This window comes from Helianthus annuus, chromosome 11 (assembly GCF_002127325.2).
Source record: "Helianthus annuus cultivar XRQ/B chromosome 11, HanXRQr2.0-SUNRISE, whole genome shotgun sequence".
Lineage (NCBI taxonomy): Eukaryota > Viridiplantae > Streptophyta > Magnoliopsida > Asterales > Asteraceae > Helianthus > Helianthus annuus.
This window is the reverse complement of record NC_035443.2, coordinates 103,160,627-103,174,458: the sequence shown is the minus strand read 5'-3', so window position 1 is coordinate 103,174,458 and position 13,832 is coordinate 103,160,627. Positions and strand designations below refer to the sequence as shown.

Genomic DNA, 13,832 nt, shown 5'->3' with positions numbered 1-13,832 from the left:
CACTCTTGAACTGGAAGCAAAAATGCGAAATTTTCATTGGTCGTCGGATGGTTCTTTCCATAAGGGGAAGGCAAAAGCGTCTTGGAAATCTATTTGTGTTCCTAAGTATGAGGGTGGGTTACGTGTCCGTAGGATTGGGGATATCAATAAAGCGCTCATGACTTCTCATATTTGGAGTATTCTGGTTAAACGTGATTCTCTTTAGGTGGCATGGATTCATTCGTACAAACTCAAAGGGAACAGTTTTTGGATTTGTAAGCCGGTGGCGAATAATTGTTGGAGTTGGCGGAAAATATTACAGCTTCGACCATTTATTAGAGATTTTATTTGGTCTAAGTTGGGTGATGGTAGCAACACTTCAGCCTGGTACGATTTGTGGAGTCATTTGGGTCCGTGTCACACCCCCAAAATACCACATGCAGGAAACACCGCGGGACGTTTGACGTACCAGGATCTAGCCACTAATCACATTGAACTCATAACAAGATTTCTAATAAAACTTTCTTCATTAAGATAAAGTATTACAAAACATTATTTACATCTCGTTGCGTTTAGCAGAAGCATAATACAAGTTTAACTAAAACCCAAGTGTATGAAATCGGCTAGTCTCTTTTCAAGTTTCCATGTTCCTCGACCCATGACCACTCCAGCATCCTAGACAGCAAGTTCCACATCCACACGTATCAATAACCTGCGAGCATGCACACACGTGTATCAGACAACGCTAGTGAGTTCATAGTTTTACGAAAACGTTAGTTACCAAGTGTTTAATTCAGTTCATTGATTACAATGTTGATAATACCTCGGATACAAGACGGCTCTTGATGTATGTTTTGCCCGTTCCCCAGTGCTCCTATCAAAGCACTGGGCATGACTGGGTCATTAGTTCACACCCGTCCTCTCCGGTACGGGGTGAGGGTGCCAAACCAAAGTAGCGTTACCAACTAATACCCCGTTACCTCTCCGGTAACAAAAAGATGGGACTTAAAGGGTGATAGGACGAGTATATTATCCAACATTCCAGATTTTACCCACAAGACGTATTCCTCTCAGGAATACCCAATTGATTTACCCAAAACCTATCCCTCTCAGGGATACCCAATGGTTGTCCCAACCACCGGGACGCATGCTCAAGAGAAATGAACTCACCTTAAATTTGCTCGGTAGGTTATATTACACGTTCCTAGTTGGTCAATCCAAACCCTACCATGGTTACCAAAAATAATTAGCTTGCATACACGTAAGTCATGTAACCCACATTCACGACACAGGTATCATACTAGTAGCGCACATAACGTTATACATATCCTAACAAGAAATCACGCATCACACAGATCATAGCATCCATTGAAACAATCAATTTCGTACCCACTTATACCACGCATTCTAGTAGATAACATCACATAGCACATAATTGACATTCGAATTTCATACAAGTCATTGTCACAAGTTCATGCTTCACTCTCACACCTAACAGTTAATCCATCACCCACAAAAGTGTTCGATCCCACCATAATTCAAACCCAAATGAGAAGTGTACTGTCCATATTAAAGTGTGCGATCCACTATTCTATGTATGTGGCCCAATGTTTAGTGTACAGTTCACCCAAACACGGCCCATCCGAAGTGTGCGATTGACTCCAAATGTGCGACTCCGGTTTGTGCGGCCCATTATAAGTGTTCGGCCCAAGGTGTATAAAGCCCGAGGCCGAAGTGCGATCATGTCAGTTTTCACGTTTGTTACAAGATCAGAAACATAAAACCCTAATTCTCTCTCTAGCTAATGGCGACAACTGCTTTTCTTGAAACCCTTGATTTTTCATCATGATTTGTCAAGATCAGATCGGCGATTAGAGGTTCTTACATCTAATACGTAATCTGTTTTGTGAATTGTTGGATTTTCGGCTAGGGTTTTCTATCTTTTAGTAATCGCCGCCTTTAATTTCTGTCTTCGAGCATATTGAATTGCATTGCTGGTAAATCGGCCTTGGTTTATCTGTATTTCTTTCTGATTTGTAAGATTCATGGGTTAGGGCATCAGCTAGTTTAGGGTTTTGATTCTGTTCTTCGTTCATTTGGGTTGTCTGGCCGACATTGTTTGTGTGTTGCTTACTGTTGCTTATTTCGTTAGGGTTAAGGAGAGTTGTTATCACCGAATGGATGCAAAATCTGATGGTAATCCACATGGTTTTCATGGCAAGCCTACTTTGTCGTTTCAGGATTTGGCGAATCGGGTTATTGATGTGGATGGGAATACCCTAAAGCCGAGACGTGGAATCCCGTTGTATGAGACTAAAAGTTCAACCATTGACGAGAATTCCAAGGGTTCAGCTCCTGTCCGACTAGGAAATCGGGATGCGAATTTCTGGGATTCTCCGGGTATGGGATACACGCCAATTTCAGGTTTGGAGAAAATGAAGTCGATGGCCGATCAGGGTTTGGAAAAATCGTCCGGAACTACAGATCCTATCTCCTTTGCTAATGTAGTGAAGAACACTAAAACATTAAGGTGAACTTCAGGGCAATGGATTCTAGGGAAGTTGTTGATGGAGCAGACGTAGTTATTCCATTGACATCGGTTAAACAAGTCACAGACAGGTATGCTAACACTTTGTATAGGTATTTTCTGGGTAAACGATTGGCATTCCCTGTGGTGGATTTCTTTGTAAAGAACAACTGGGTTAAATACGGTCTATCTAGATTAATGATGAATGCAAATGGATTCTTTTTCTTTAAGTTCAAGACTAAAGAAGGAATGGTTCAAATGTTGGAGGATGGCCCTTGGTTGATAAGAAATGTTCCGATAATTTTGAAGGAGTGGTCAGCTTCTGTCAAGATGGAAAAAGAGGATATTAGGGCTGTCCCGGTTTGGGTCAAGATGCATGATGTTCCGTTAGCGGCATTTACTAAGGATGGTCTTAGTTTGGTTGCATCTAAGATAGGGGTTCCAAAGATGTTGGATTCGTATACGGCCACGATGTGTGCTGAGTCTTGGGGTAGAAGCAACTATGCTAGAGCTCTCATTGAAGTGCAGGCGGGGACTGATTTGAAGAAGAGTGTAACTGTTGCAATCCCATCTTTAGATGGTGGTGGTCATTCTAAGGTAGAGGTAAAAATTGATTATGATTGGGAGCCTTTAAGGTGCTCATCTTGCTGCGTGTTTGGTCATGAAGATAGCTCTTGCCCAAAAAACCCTCAGGTTGTTTCGAGTGGGGATTCTAGGAAGAAAAATGATGATTTTCAGGTTGTGGGTGCCAAGAAGAAGAAAGCTACTAACCAAGGTATTCATATGAAAAATCAGAAGCCTAGGTTAGTGTATAGACCAGTTGTAAACCCTAAACCAAACTCGTCCTTGAGGAAGTTGACGAACAATCAGGTAGCAACGTCAAACCCCTTTGATATCCTTAAGGACGATGATGGTGGTCAGGGAGGTAGTACTGTGGGTCGTCTGGAGAAGAAGGCCACGCAGAATTATGACAAGCAGGATTCAGATGAGGAGGAGGTCGTTGAAGTCTACAATGAAACTAATGAATTTATGACTTCGGGAACACATCCTTCATCTTCTAGAGCAAGGGCAAGCAACTCCTCCACAAAGGGTTCCAATGGCTAGACATGATATGATTCGAGTCAAGGGGTTGCCGGTCTGTGGCAATTTCATCTTTGATGATGGAGGATGAGTCGTTTTTCGTTTTTTCGTGTTTTAGTCTTGTCTACTTTGTTTCTTGATGTAAAGTAGGCTAGGTTATGGGTTGTCTTAGAGTATTTGGTTTTTGTTTTGGCCTACATATACGGGGCATGTCCTGTATATGAATTAGTGTGGAACACATCTTCACTACTTATTCTTTATTGCGGTTGTTTTAATAGAATCACCGGGGTAACCCTTTACCCAAAAAAAAAAGATCAGAAACATGTAATTCAATTTTATGTTATATGAGTGTGCAACACAAGTGTGTGGTGAAAAAAAGTAGTGTTATGCACATATGGCTCTGGGCGAAATTGGCGACCGTGTGAAACCCTAGTTTCTTGCTCGTCTGTTCATATTGATCTTCTTCTTGATCGATCTGGGTTAGCAATTGTGGTGTTGTCGTTCCTTCTGAGTAAGGATACTAGACTTTACCTTGGTTACTAATCTTTTGACGTCAGGATTAGGGTTAGTTTTTATTTCTTTTACTGCTAGGGTTTGTTGTCAATTCGCTTTGGTTCTTGGTTATTCGTATTTTCTTCGTTGCATGGTTCTAGATTTATTGGGTATGGATTATAGTTACTTCAAGCCGTCAGATATGGATGCAAGACATGTCAAGCCGCCGGATATTCTGTCTTCCTCGTCAAACCCTAATAAGGGTTTTGCTACTAGATTACTGAACATTGACGGCAAAACATTCTGTCCGCGTAGGGGTGTTGTGTCTGATCAACAACAGGGACCGAAGGTAGTTAATGTCATAGATGAACTTACCAAAATCACAGTTCCAGTCAATCTTAATGCCGATGATCATGATGTCGTTAAGCCTAATGCTGTGCATGATGAGGTTTTCTGGGAAGCTAGTAAGGAGGAGAAAACAGTCTCGTATGCTGAAAAGGTGCAGTCCACTCGTAAGAAAAGGGAGGTAAATTTCAGACTCTTGGAACCTAAGGAAACGAGAGATGATGCTGATATTGTTATACCGAAAGAGGTTGTGCAGCAGGTTCAAGACAAATTCGATAATGTCCTCTATGGTTATTTTTAGGGAATAGATTGCCGTTTCCTGTGGTTGAGTATTATGCGAAGAATGTCTGGGCAAAGTTTGGGTTTTCAAAACTTATGATGAACACGTCAGGTTTCTTTTTCTTCAAGTTTGACTCGAAGGAAGGATTGACTAAGGTGTTGGAAGGAGGACCATGGTTAATACGAAAGGTCCCGTTATTTCTGAACATATGGTCTCCGAAGGTTACACTCAAGAAAGATAGTATCAAAACCGTTCCAATATGGGTTAAGTTGCACAATGTGCCGATTTCAGTTTATACGGATGACGGATTGAGCTTGTTGGCTTCGAAGCTAGGGGTTCCTAAAAGGTTAGATTCCTATACAGCTGATATGTGTGTTGAAAACTGGGGAAGGAGTAGTTATGCTCGTGCGATGATTGTGTTAAATGCTGATAACGAGCTGAAGGATCACATTACTGTAGCTATCCCTAAAATGGATGAGGATGGGTTCATTTTGGAACGGGTTAAAGTTGAATATGAGTGGAGGCCGTTACGCTGTAGTACATGCTGTTTGTTTGGTCATGATGACAATACGTGTAGCAAGAAACCTAATGGTAAGGCTAAGATGGTTACTGTTGATGAGGAGGGTTTTGTTACTGATAAAAGGAAGATGGCGAGGTACTCGTTCCCTTAAAAGAAGCAGAAACCTAAGGTTGTGTATAAACCTAAGACTAATAAATATCATGCAAGTACGTCTGGAACGAAGGGGGATAATTCGGCGGCTGTGCAGTTGTCAAACTCCTTTGCGGTGCTTGATAATGATAAGAATAATGAGAAAAGGGATCCGACTAGTGCCAAGTCGATGATTGATGAAAATCATGGTACCCGTATACAACAACATGATGAAGTTAAGGAGTTGAATCCGACAGAGATGGCTGATTTTATGAGTGGTAACATGAATAATCAAAATTCTGAGGGGGCAAGCACTCCCGGTGACAATGGTTTTAATGGGTAGCTTAGCTGCTTGGAACATAAGGGGTCTGAACCAACCCCTGAAACAAAGTGAGGTTCGCCATTTTATTGCGGAGAATCATTTAAGTGTTTGTGCCATTTTAGAGTCTCATGTGGCTGTTAATAAGCTGAATAAGATATGTGAGAAGATTTTTCGGAATTGGAAGTGGACATCGAACGGAGGTATGTGTCATAGAGGTACGAGGGTGATATTGGGGTGGAATGCGGATGATATTGATCTTATGGTTATATCCCAATCAGACCAGGTTATTCATGCTCAGGTATTGTTAAAATCGGTCAAAAAGAAGATATTTTGTTCTTTTGTGTATGCGGAAAACAAATATCAGGATAGGAGAAGCTTGTGGGCTGATTTGTGTAACTTTAAAGGCCTCACTCATGATACCCCTTGGGTTGTAATGGGTGATTTCAATGCCGCTTTGAATATGGAGGATTTTACTATGGGGTCGTCCTCCCACACAATAGCTATGCGAGAATTCTATGATTGTGTTCAAGAGGCAGAATTGATCGATGTTAAGAGTCATGGGTTGCATTATACTTGGAATCAAAAACCAAAGGATGGGGTAGGAATGCTAAAGAAGATTGACCGTATTATGGGTAACATCAAACTCTTAGATGTTTTCTCGGATGCTTATGCTATGTTTCAGCCTTTCCGTGTTTCGGATCATGCTCCTGCTATCTTGAAATTATTTTCTATGTCTACGGACCGGCCTAAACCTTTTAAATTCCCAAACTTTATTATGACAAAGCCTGAGTTCCGTCAAGCTGTGATGTCCGAATGGACTAAAACCGTGGAGGGTGCTACCATGTTTTCTGTGGTTAAGAAAATGAAGGGTCTGAAATCACATTTTAGGAGGATATTGCTTAATCAAGGTAATCTCCATAAAAGAGTTACTGACTTACGGAATGAGCTGGACCAGATTCAAAAACAGGTGGAAGCTCATCCTTTTGATGCTGCTATTCGGTCATCTGAGACTATCTGTTTGCGAGACTTCAAGTCAGCGGTTTATGATGAGGAGTGTTTCTTGAAAAAAAAATCTAAAGTGCAATGGTTATGTGCGGGTGATTCAAATACATCCTACTTTCATAATAGTGTGAAAAGTAGGAATGCTAGAAATAAAATCAATTGCCTTAAGGATACGAATGGGAACCAGTATGAGGGAGTTGATGTCGCGGCTGCTTTGCTAAACCATTATTCAGCTTTCATGGGCACCGAAGATAAAGTGGCTAGGTTGGATGATGCAGATTTATTTGTTAATGTTTTGCAGCAGAATGTGGCGGAGACTATGGTGAGACAGGTTACCGATGATGAAGTTAAACAGGCTATGTTCAGTATAAGTGAGAATAAGGCTCCAGGTCCGGACGGATACACTTCAGCGTTTTTTAAAAATGCCTGGGATGTTGTGGGCGGTGAAGTTACAAAGGCGGTGTGTGATTTCTTTAATAACGGGCAAATTCTTAAGCAGATTAACCATACGATTTTAGCGTTGGTGCCAAAGATGGATACTCCAAATACAGTTCTTGACTACAGGCCAATATCATGTTGTAATGTGATATATAAGTGTATCAGCAAAATAATCACTAATCGTGTGAAGGGGTGTTTGGGGACTCTAGTGAACATTAACCAGTCGGCGTTTGTTCCTGGTAGAAAGATATCTGATAATATTCTTATTACGCAGGAGCTTATGCATAATTATCATGTGGATCGTGGTCCTCCGAGGTGTGCTTTGAAGATTGACATCCAGAAAGCTTATGATACTGTAAGCTGGTCTTTTTTAGAAGCTATTTTAGTCCGGTTTGGTTTTCACCGGAAAATGGTTGCTTGGATTATGGCGTGTGTCACAACGGTATCCTACTTGGTTAGCGTAAATGGCGAGTTGCATGGTTACTTTTTAGGGAAACGGGGTCTTCGTCAAGGAGATCCAATGTCCCCGTACCTATTCACGTTGATTATGGAGGTGTTATCTCTCATGTTACAAAAGATGGCGTTAAACCCTGCTTTCAAGTTCCATAGTCACTGTTCTAAACAAAAGATTATCAACGTATCATTTGCTGATGACTTATTTGTTTTTGTTAATGGAGATACTGGATCGGTTAAGCTTGTTCGGAACGTTTTGGAGAAGTTCACTAGTGTTTCGGGCCTGGTCCCTAGCTTGCCCAAGAGTACGGTTTTTTTCTGCAATGTTCCAAGCCAAGTAAAAGCTGAAATCCTGAGCTTGTTGCCGTTTCGTGAGGGTGAACTTCCGGTTCGCTACCTCGGGGTTCCCTTAATCTCTACTAAGTTATCTTTTAGAGATTGCCGGGTTCTGGTGGAACGTATGGAGAGGAAGGTTGATAATTGGATGTCTAAATTGTTATCGTTTGCAGGTCGATTGCAGCTCCTTAACTCTGTTCTTGCAGCAATGTATACGTATTGGGCCTCGGTTTTTATTTTGCCAATGCGTATAGTCAAGGATCTGGAAAAGAGAATGCGAAGGTTTCTTTGGAACGGGGGGGCTCCTGGGAGTATTCGGTCTAAAGTCGCGTGGAAGGACGTTTGTTTGCCTAAGGATGAGGGGGGTCTTGGAATCCGAAATATCTCAGATGTGAACAAAGCACTTATGATGTCGCATATTTGGAGCATTATTACCAACCGGGAATCCTTGTGGGTCAAATGGATCCATTCTTACAAGATAAAAGGCAGAAATTTTTGGAAGATTCAAAGTCGTGGGGTTTTGACTTGGAGTTGGCGAAAGATTTTATCTATTCGTCTGTTGGTCAGACCTTATGTTTGGAAGTTAATTGGGAGTGGTTCCCAAACAAACGCGTGGAGTGATAATTGGTGCTCGTGCAGTCCGATCGGAAACTTTATTACACCAAGCAGAATTGCCCAAGCGGGTTTTAATTTGCAAACTACTGTTGCAGAGCTTGTAGACGCTAATGGCAACTGGCGGTGGCCTCAGGCATGGTATGACTTATTCCCAGTACTCATAAATGTCATGGCTCCTTCTCTTGTTCCTGATTCGGTTGACAGACTGGGATGGAGAGAGGTGGGAGGGAAAATTGTGCATTTTAGCTCTTTGGAAGCTTGGAATAATCTTCGGGTAAGGGATAACAAGGTGGCTTGGGTGAATATGGTGTGGTATGGCCAGTGCATTCCAAGACATTCTTTTCATCTTTGGTTAGTTCTAAAGAATAAGCTGAAGACACAAGATAGATTGGCAGTTTGGGAAGCGGGGAGTGAAACAAATCTACGTCTTATGTGCTGTCCTCTTTGTAACTATGGACGAGACTCAAGAGATCATTTATGTGACAACTCATATTTTCCGAACCTATCTTTGTACCTTGATGTGTCGAATGTAAACATTATGTGACTGTGAATTGGATGATTAAATAGAATGTGATGTTATTGAATGTTATGTGAATATGTGTTGTACTTGTTTATATGTATGTGTTATCACACTAAACAAACCAAACCGCACAACACTAGCTCAACGCACAAGCCCTTTGGGCCGTATAGCTTGCAATCGGACTTCAAGGGCAGCCCAAGTAAGGGCCGGCCCATTGCTCTTTCTCTTATGCGTACAACACAATGGGGGGGGGGTGGATTTCCTCATTTGTTTTGCTAAGCACCTTCACACACAAAAACCCTAGTTCCTCTCTCTCTCCTTCTCGCTCAAACTCGTGGCAGCCGGACTTGCTTCCTCGAAGACTCTCTTGTTCGTTATTCGGATCACCTACTTCTAACCGGTTAGTGTGTGATGTTGTTTACGTTAATAGTTGATGCTTTGCTTATACATGATTACATGATTAATCAGATGTCTTGCAATATGTTGATTGGATGTTTGTTAAGTTGATAGTAAACCGAATGCTTGTTAATCGGCTTGTGTGTGTGTGCGTTGGATTATGTTCTGGTTAATCGGATGTTATACCATAGTTCGGGTATTAGAATTGATAGGCTACGAGGTAGTTATGTTCAAGGTTTAATCTGATTGAATGTTATAAGATGTTGTTCATGATTTGGTCCGATTAGGGTTCTTGAGAAAACGATTGTAATATGCTTGTTTGATCGATTCTATGCTAAAAGAATGACTGGAAACTTGTTGATTGACATATGTTAACTTGGAAACAATGTAACTAATTTAGTAAATTAAGGAAACTTGTAACTGATTGCATGAAATTCGCACAAGACCCCCATCACATAAGACTAGCCACTCGCACAAGAGTCCTTGGTCGCACAAGGACCTAAAGCACACAAATTGTCGGTCGCACAAGCTGATGGATCGCACAAGAGGCCCTGACCGCACAAGGGGTCTCCAATCGCACAAGTGAAGTGTTGGATCGCACATGTTGTTGGGCCGTAACTATGTTAGGTAGTTACTGTTTTGATTATTTGACCGAGCAAGCCCAAGGCCCACTCGCACAAGGCTGGTTTATGTCGTCTGGGCCGGAGGGTTATTGGGCTGGACTTGATCGCACAAGGTTAACTGGGCCGCACTAGTTGGGCCGTAGACATGGGCTGGGTATTAGAGATGATCGCACAAGATGTTTGTTAATGTGTTATTTAGGCCGTATATGTTAAACTGTTTGCTGGTATGTTGGGCCGGGGATTCGTTGGGCTTAGACATTCATATCGCACAAGATGGTTGGGCTCGCACGAGCTTAATGGCCCAACCATCCGAGTCGTACAAGTTGGGACTGTTATGTTATGATTGTTACGTGGTTGCCATGATCTATACGTGCTTGCAATGTGTTAGCTTATGTGGTACATGCGTGCAATACTTGAAAACAAAACCTGACTTGTATGGTAACCCTGTTAGGACGTGGTTGACCACTTTAGTTCAAGAACCTTTTGGGTATCTGCCGAGCAACCCAAGGTGAGTTCACACTCTTACCAAGGCATGGGATTCCCGGGGTGTTGGGAATGGGATTGAAAGGATAAGGTTGAATAGATTCGTACTGACACTATGACTAGACTACCATATTACTATCCTCGGTTGTGAAGGATACTTATACTGATCACTATCCTCGGTTGTGAAGGATACTTATACTGATCACAATCCTCGGTTGTGAAGGATACTTATACTGATCACTGTCCTCGGTTGTGAAGGATACTTATACTGATCACTATCCTCGGTTGTGAAGGATACTTATACTCATTACTATCCTCGGATGTGAAGGATACTCACGTAAGACCTGCGTGAACTTATACCTACTACTGTTCTCGGATTGTGAAGAACACTTATGGTTATGAATAGTCTAGTCAATAGAACGTACTAACGGCCCAGTAGAGCCACATGTTACATACGGACTTACTGTTACGCTTTTACTTTCTATGAACTCGCTCAACTAGTTGTTGACTCTCTGCTGCATGCCTTGCAGGACCTTAGGTACATTATGGAGCTTGCACAGGGAGGAGCAGGTCGTTGTGGGATACGGATCGTGAACGATATTTGAACTTATAACTTATTTTGGGTTTTCATTATTATGCTTCCGCTACTTAGACAAAGTTTGGGTTGAACATCAATCGTATTGATTTGGGTTTTTGAACTACTTTAACTATTATATGCTTGTTCAATATGATTGGTGGCTTGATCCTGGTCATGTCACGCCTCCAAGCGGTGGTACTCCGCGGGTGGATTTTGGGGGTGTGACAGATTGGTATCATAGCCATTGGTTATAGAGAACTCGGTTTTAATATGGGAAAACGTTTTTATTAAAACCAGACTATAACCAGAACAGTGCTCTCAACGATCCACAACGACGCTTCGCTCCACGTGCAAGACTCGACATCCTAGGTAATAAGGTTTATGTTTATTACCTGCTTGCTAGAACTATATAGAACTTTGCTCGTACTACGCTTAGATACACATGACTTTATTACATGAGAATACCTACGTGCTTACGCTTTTCTGTCATCGCCCTACTCGCGAACCACTCTCACTTACGTTACTTTCACTATGAAGATCATGTCTGGACGAATTAACATGACTCAAGCCCAGCTAGAGGCTCTCGTTCAAGCTCAAGTTGCTGCGGCACTTGCAGCCGCACAAGCAGGAGGTATATCCTGTGGTTATAGCACACACTAGGATCTTTAGATCCTACACACCTACACCAATTCTCGTGTTTAAACCTTGTCCTATTCGTACACAATAGGTCAACACGCGCAGCAACCTGTCTGCACTTTCAAGAATTTCATGGACTGTCGTCCAAGTACCTTCAGCGGCACGGAGGGAGCGGTTGGACTCCTCCATTGGTTCGAAAGGCTCGAAACTGACTTCGAGGTGCATGATTGCCCTGAGTCTCGTAGAGTAAAGTTTGCTACTAGAACACTCGAAGGTGCTGCATTAACCTGGTGGGAAGCACAAGTCCAAATGTTAGGGCTGGCAGCTGCTAATGCCACCCCCTGGAACGAATTTAAGGATTTAATTAAGGAAGAGTTTTGCAGTCGAGAAGACATCCACAAACTAGAGGTAGAGTTCCTCAACCTACAGATGGTGGGGTCTGAAATTGAAGTTTATACGAGGAGATCAAACGAGTTAGCCACATTTTGTCCTACGATGGTAGACTCTCCCACCAAACGCATCGAACTGTATCTCAAGGGTCTAGTGCTCGAAATTCAGAGTCATATGACCACAGCTAACCTTGGCACTATCCAGCAAGTCACTCGACTGGCTCATCGTCTCACAGACCAGGCTGTAGAACAGAACAAACTACCGAAACGTGCTAAGACTGATACTGCATGTGCTTCTAGAGATAACAAACGCAAGTGGGATGAAAACCTGAACCTGAGCACGGGATTAATTTTGGTCCAGCCTCTGACGCAGAAGCAAGAGATAGATGACTACCAAAGGCCCGGACATCAGTTTTCTAGTAATCATGGGCAGAAAAGATATCGAGGAATTCACCCATGGTGCAACATTTGTAACAGACACCACAGTGGACGGTGTCGCAAGGAACGATGTCAGAGATGTCTCAAGATTGGTCATGAAGCTAAGGATTGTCGAAACTCACGTCCTGTAACTCAAGAACAACAACGACCGCCTCAACCTTCACAGAACCAGCAACTGCAACTACCAGCTCCACAGAACACACAGCAGCAGCCACAGCGTGGGAACGGGGGATGTTTCCAGTATGGGGCTGAAAGTCATTTTAAACGCGATTGCCCTAAATTAAACCAGGACCAGACTCAAAACCATGACCATGGAAACAGGGACGACAACGGGGATAACGTGACGGAAGCAATGGAGACAATGACGCCGGGGCAGTGTGTACGTGATTGGTCAGGGTGACGCAAGGAACGATCTTATCGTAACAATGGGTAAGTTTCTTCTTGTCGACCTCTATGTTACTATATTGTTTGATTCGGGTGTGAATACCAATTAATTGTCCTTGAAGTTAGTCGAATGATAAAACATACACCAACTCCCTTGAACACCCAACGTGTCGTAGTGTTGGTTAATGGTAAAGGTCTAGAAGCTGTACTTAGTTCAGGGTTGAAATCTTATCCTCGCTGGCCAGACGTTCCCTACCGACCTCATTCCTATAGTTCTGGACAACACCTATAGCTCACGCACCGTATCGCTTAGCTCCAACTGAACTGGAAGAACTGTCAAAGCAGCTACAAGAGCTCTTGGAAAAAGGCTTCATTCGTCCAAGCTTTTCGCCTTGGGGAGCTCCAGTATTATTCGTGAGAAAGAAGGACGGTACCTTCAGGATCTGTATAGACTACAGGGAACTCAACAAGGTAACGGTGAAGAACCGTTATCCTCTTCGACGCATAGATGATCTATTCGACCAGTTGCAAGGGTCGTGCTACTATTCGAAGATAGACTTGAAGTCTGGTTATCATCAGCTGAGAGTCCGCGAGGAGGACGTCTCCAAAACCGCTTTCAGAACTCGTTACGGCCACTACGAGTTTCTTGTCATGCCGTTCGGGTTAACGAACGCGCCTGCCGTATTCATGGACCTTATGAACAGGGTGTGCAAACCCTATCTGGACAAGTTTGTAATTGTCTTCATCGACGACATTCTGATTTACTCCAAGAGTCAGGAGGAACACGAGCAGCATCTACGCCTTATTCTGGAACTCCTACGGAAGGAACAGCTGTACGCTAAGTTTTTCTAAATGCGACTTCTGGCTT

General features: G+C 42.7%; 2 protein-coding genes across 2 annotated transcripts; both read left to right on the top strand.

The window, feature by feature from the left end:
- The first annotated feature begins 2,524 nt into the window (after positions 1-2,524).
- On the top strand, positions 2,525-3,610 carry LOC110888184. The gene has a single exon (XM_022135724.1). The coding sequence runs from the start codon at positions 2,525-2,527 to the stop codon at positions 3,608-3,610; it is 1,086 nt and encodes a 361-aa protein (XP_021991416.1).
- Positions 3,611-4,229: 619 nt separating this feature from the next.
- LOC110888183 lies at positions 4,230-9,062 on the top strand. Its single transcript, XM_022135723.1, has 4 exons — positions 4,230-4,713; positions 4,815-5,358; positions 5,431-5,630; positions 5,797-9,062. The coding sequence occupies exons 1-4, from the start codon at positions 4,230-4,232 to the stop codon at positions 9,060-9,062; spliced, it is 4,494 nt and encodes a 1,497-aa protein (XP_021991415.1).
- Positions 9,063-13,832: the final 4,770 nt, after the last annotated feature.